The sequence below is a fragment of the Odontomachus brunneus genome, unplaced genomic scaffold, assembly GCF_010583005.1.
Source record: "Odontomachus brunneus isolate Ranch 3 - 2012 unplaced genomic scaffold, Obru_v1 Obru_scaffold_015, whole genome shotgun sequence".
Lineage (NCBI taxonomy): Eukaryota > Metazoa > Arthropoda > Insecta > Hymenoptera > Formicidae > Odontomachus > Odontomachus brunneus.
In genome coordinates, this window is record NW_022639465.1 from 775,179 (window position 1) to 778,483 (window position 3,305).

Here is a 3,305-nt window from a genome sequence, read left to right on the forward strand (position 1 = left end):
TATATATAATTATATGTAAATATGTAGAATCATGCATATGTACATATAATCACAATATAGGGCGATGTAGATACGAACAGCGGCGCGTTGCCGCGCGACAGCGGTCATCTTCAGAAGTAAACCATTTTTCTTTACACGGAGTTTGGCCTACCGATTCACATGCGCTCATTATCTCACAGAGAATAATTCATTCCTTGTCAACTATTGCGAATTTTGCAAAATACATGACTTTTCTATTCAATTTAATCCGTTCTATCTTCACACGAGCGGTTGTATGAAATATAACAGTACTTGTATAAGTACAAGTCAGCAAGATATCGTATGAGCCATTAGAATCATTATTAACTCTGTTACTATCAAAATGATTCAGTAGATACCAAGACTAGGACTACCAAGCGAAACGGCTGAGGTAGTTCGAGTTCGAAGCTACGGAGGGATATATGAAGTAATTTTTTTTTCTCTATACGTATTGAGAAACTCTCAGTAAGTTCTTCTTTAAGTTTTAACATAGAAGAAACGAAAAAAGTTATTATTTATAGCATCAAAAGGCATTTGTATTATCGAAAATTATACATAATTATGTATAATTATATATGGACAAATTTCATATATAATTTTGCATAATTTTATATAAGCATTTTTGCAAAATTATGCATGAAAAATTTTTTATCGGGTACCTCGATTCCTCCTCTTCTTCTTCTTCTTGTTGAAATGACCGGGAATCATATATATTCCATTAGTCAGTTTTTAGTTGACAAGATAACCAGGAGTTACACGAAATATATATCTTTTTTAATTTTATAAAAATAACTTTGCCTTAATTAGAGAATTATGAATAGTTCTTAATGTCGCGGTGTCGTCAGAGAAAATAATGTCGTCAATATCATTGAGTGGCGCTCCCAGGAGAGATAGTTCCATGATAAGGCGTGCAGAGTGCACTGCATGCAACGGACGCCTACTCCCTAATATACTCCCTCTCAGTAGGGGACGATCTTTGTTGCCGAGTCAAGAATCCTCCAGAGAAGAAAGATGCGATTTTAGATGGAACGCCAGTCCCAGCGACAGTAGTTCCTTTAGGAGTCATGAGTAGTCTTTTCTGTAACGAATCAGACAAAAGAATTTTAGATGGTTTAGCATTAGAGGAACGAGAATTATCAGATATAAAATGTTTGGCTTGAGAGGTTAACTCAGCGGGCAGACTGCGCTGACTGCGGGGTCGCAGTCCGTTGGCGCATAGACCGACTAAGCGGCAAACGCTCAACGTTGCAACTGACAGGGGCACACATCGCCTCCACTCGAGCATCACACCCATTACGGACCACCTCCGAATAAAGGAACTGATGAGGAACAAAGTCCGCTAAGGTAGAAGCGGGCGGTTTATCAGAGATTGAAGAGTCCAGAGGCCCATGACGATCAAGATACGCCCTTGTTCCCCTAAAATCCAAACAGAGATAGACCATGATTTTTTTGAGCTCTTTTTGATCCGCATAAACAGGACAATCGAAAGATAAAACCCTGTGCGAAGTCTTGACTCTCTTTTCTCGTATGCAATTAATACAAACCGGGATTGGCTCAGAACAATGCTCCTGTGAATGACCTCGTAAGCTGCAAAACTCACAAATACATTTGTCCTCAGACGTTTTACAAAGCCTTTTAATATGCCCAAAGCGCTGACAGCGGGTGCACCTTCTGACCTTCTGGACAAAAGGATACATATAGATATTCTTACCCAGGAGGATGGCCCTAGTAGGAGTATCAGAATAATCAAAGGTGGCAGTAAAGGAATTAGAATTGGTCAGCTTAGGAGAACCGTCTTCGTTATGCCCAGAGACCCTCTTTAAATTACCTATAAGTATAGGCGGAATCCACTTACCAAAATGATCAGGAGCTGGACGTAGATGCTTAGCTATAAAGTCAGGTTCCAGATCAGAATCATCCAACCCTCTAAGAATGACCTTCTTAAAAATTTTGAAGGAAGGCACATAAGCAACCCAACATTCATCCGATCTTACAGAGAAACGGTTCTTGTAAACTAAAGAGATAAACTCATTAGCTTGATGATACGTAGGAAAATTGATGCTGAATTTATCATTGCCCTTCTTAACAAAATCAAAAACCGTCTCCATCGAAGATGGGCAGATCTTAAGCAAACAACGCCCAATGCGCAGAACACTAATAGATTGTTGATCTAAAGCAGTGTTATCGTTTCTAGACATAGAAGGAGAAACACGTTCAATATAAGTTGTAAATGGACCGAGACTTTCGACCTTGTATCTATAGACAATAAGCCAGCTAGCTTTCTGGAAATAGGAAAAACCGAAACGTTAGCCTCCCGAGACAGCGCAGAAATTTTTTCTGCACGCAAAGGAGTAACAGGTGTTTGTGGTTTCAAGGTCGGAGAATCGATGTTAAATATTGTCTCGATCGAACCTGCAGGTTCAGAAAGAGAAAGTTTTGACTCTCTTACCTCTACCGCTAGAAATTTTAGAGGATATATCATCACAAGAGGCCCTTTTAGACGGCATTCCTCGAGCACCGGAACGATGAAGAGCCGAACTCTCCTGTCCTCCCGGCACAGGAACGGCAGCCGGATCGGCAACAACACTGACTTCCGGATCAGCCTCCATTTTTTCCTCCATAATAAAGCGAAGCTGGTATAAGCAGCGCGCTAAAAGACTCAAGGAGTCGCTAACGATGAAAAACCGTAGGAAAAGAAGAAAAATCACTCTTCCGAGGCACCAAACAGAAAACGACCACTCTCTACAACGAACTCACCTCGATTCCTCGTTAAAGAAAATGGAGGCTCGTAGCAGAGCCTTTGGAACTAACTTACAAAAATTATTTATTTATTTTTATACTAACTTATTATTAATTAATATTTATTTAACACTTATTATTTAATATATATAATATAATAATATATATAACATATAAGATATATATATAATATAATAATATAATATATATAAATTATTTATTTAATATTATTTAAATTATTAAAATAATAACATCCATCTTCAGGAGTTGTTAGATAAATATTAATTTACCTTGTTGTTTATTTTGATTTAAACAGTCTCGTTCAAAAAGTAACGCATTTTTTTAAATAAAAAATGCTGCTAACACTGAAGCCAGATCTACAAGAAGTATGTATTGTTTCTATCAGAACAATCACCGCCAGGTACGGGCAAATTATTTGTCAATGTTTAAACTTATATTTTACTACGAGAAAGTCGTAAGAAATGATCGTAATCGTAATTTTCGCAGTTCTACAAGACTTTTGCAAATTGGCCTTGGATTATCTGCAG

General features: G+C 37.8%; 1 protein-coding gene across 3 annotated transcripts; it reads right to left on the reverse strand.

The window, feature by feature from the left end:
• Window positions 1-675: 675 nt before the first annotated feature.
• Window positions 676-2,261, reverse strand: LOC116841397. 3 transcript variants are annotated; one of them, XR_004377550.1, is made up of 3 exons: window positions 1,874-2,261; window positions 1,563-1,694; window positions 676-1,434 (listed from the first exon to the last, which is right to left on the reverse strand). XR_004377550.1 is itself a non-coding variant. In XM_032809265.1 (2 exons), exons 1-2 carry the CDS (start codon window positions 2,214-2,216, stop codon window positions 1,654-1,656), a joined length of 387 nt encoding a protein of 128 aa, XP_032665156.1. In that variant the 5' UTR covers window positions 2,217-2,261; the 3' UTR covers window positions 1,468-1,653. The 3 variants fall into 3 exon arrangements, 1 of the variants encoding a protein (XP_032665156.1); XR_004377549.1 differs by having other exon boundaries at window positions 1,563-1,697; XM_032809265.1 differs by lacking the exon at window positions 676-1,434 and having other exon boundaries at window positions 1,468-1,697.
• Window positions 2,262-3,305: the final 1,044 nt, after the last annotated feature.

Bases quoted from the DNA above. Each gene is read 5' to 3' on its own strand.
- LOC116841397 (XM_032809265.1), bottom strand. From the start codon at position 2,216: ATGTCTAGAAACGATAACACTGCTTTAGATCAACAATCTATTAGTGTT. The intron at 1,698-1,873 runs GTAAGTGGATTC...CCTTTTGTCCAG, and splicing joins TCCAGCTCCTGATCATTTTG to AAGGTCAGAAGGTGCACCCG.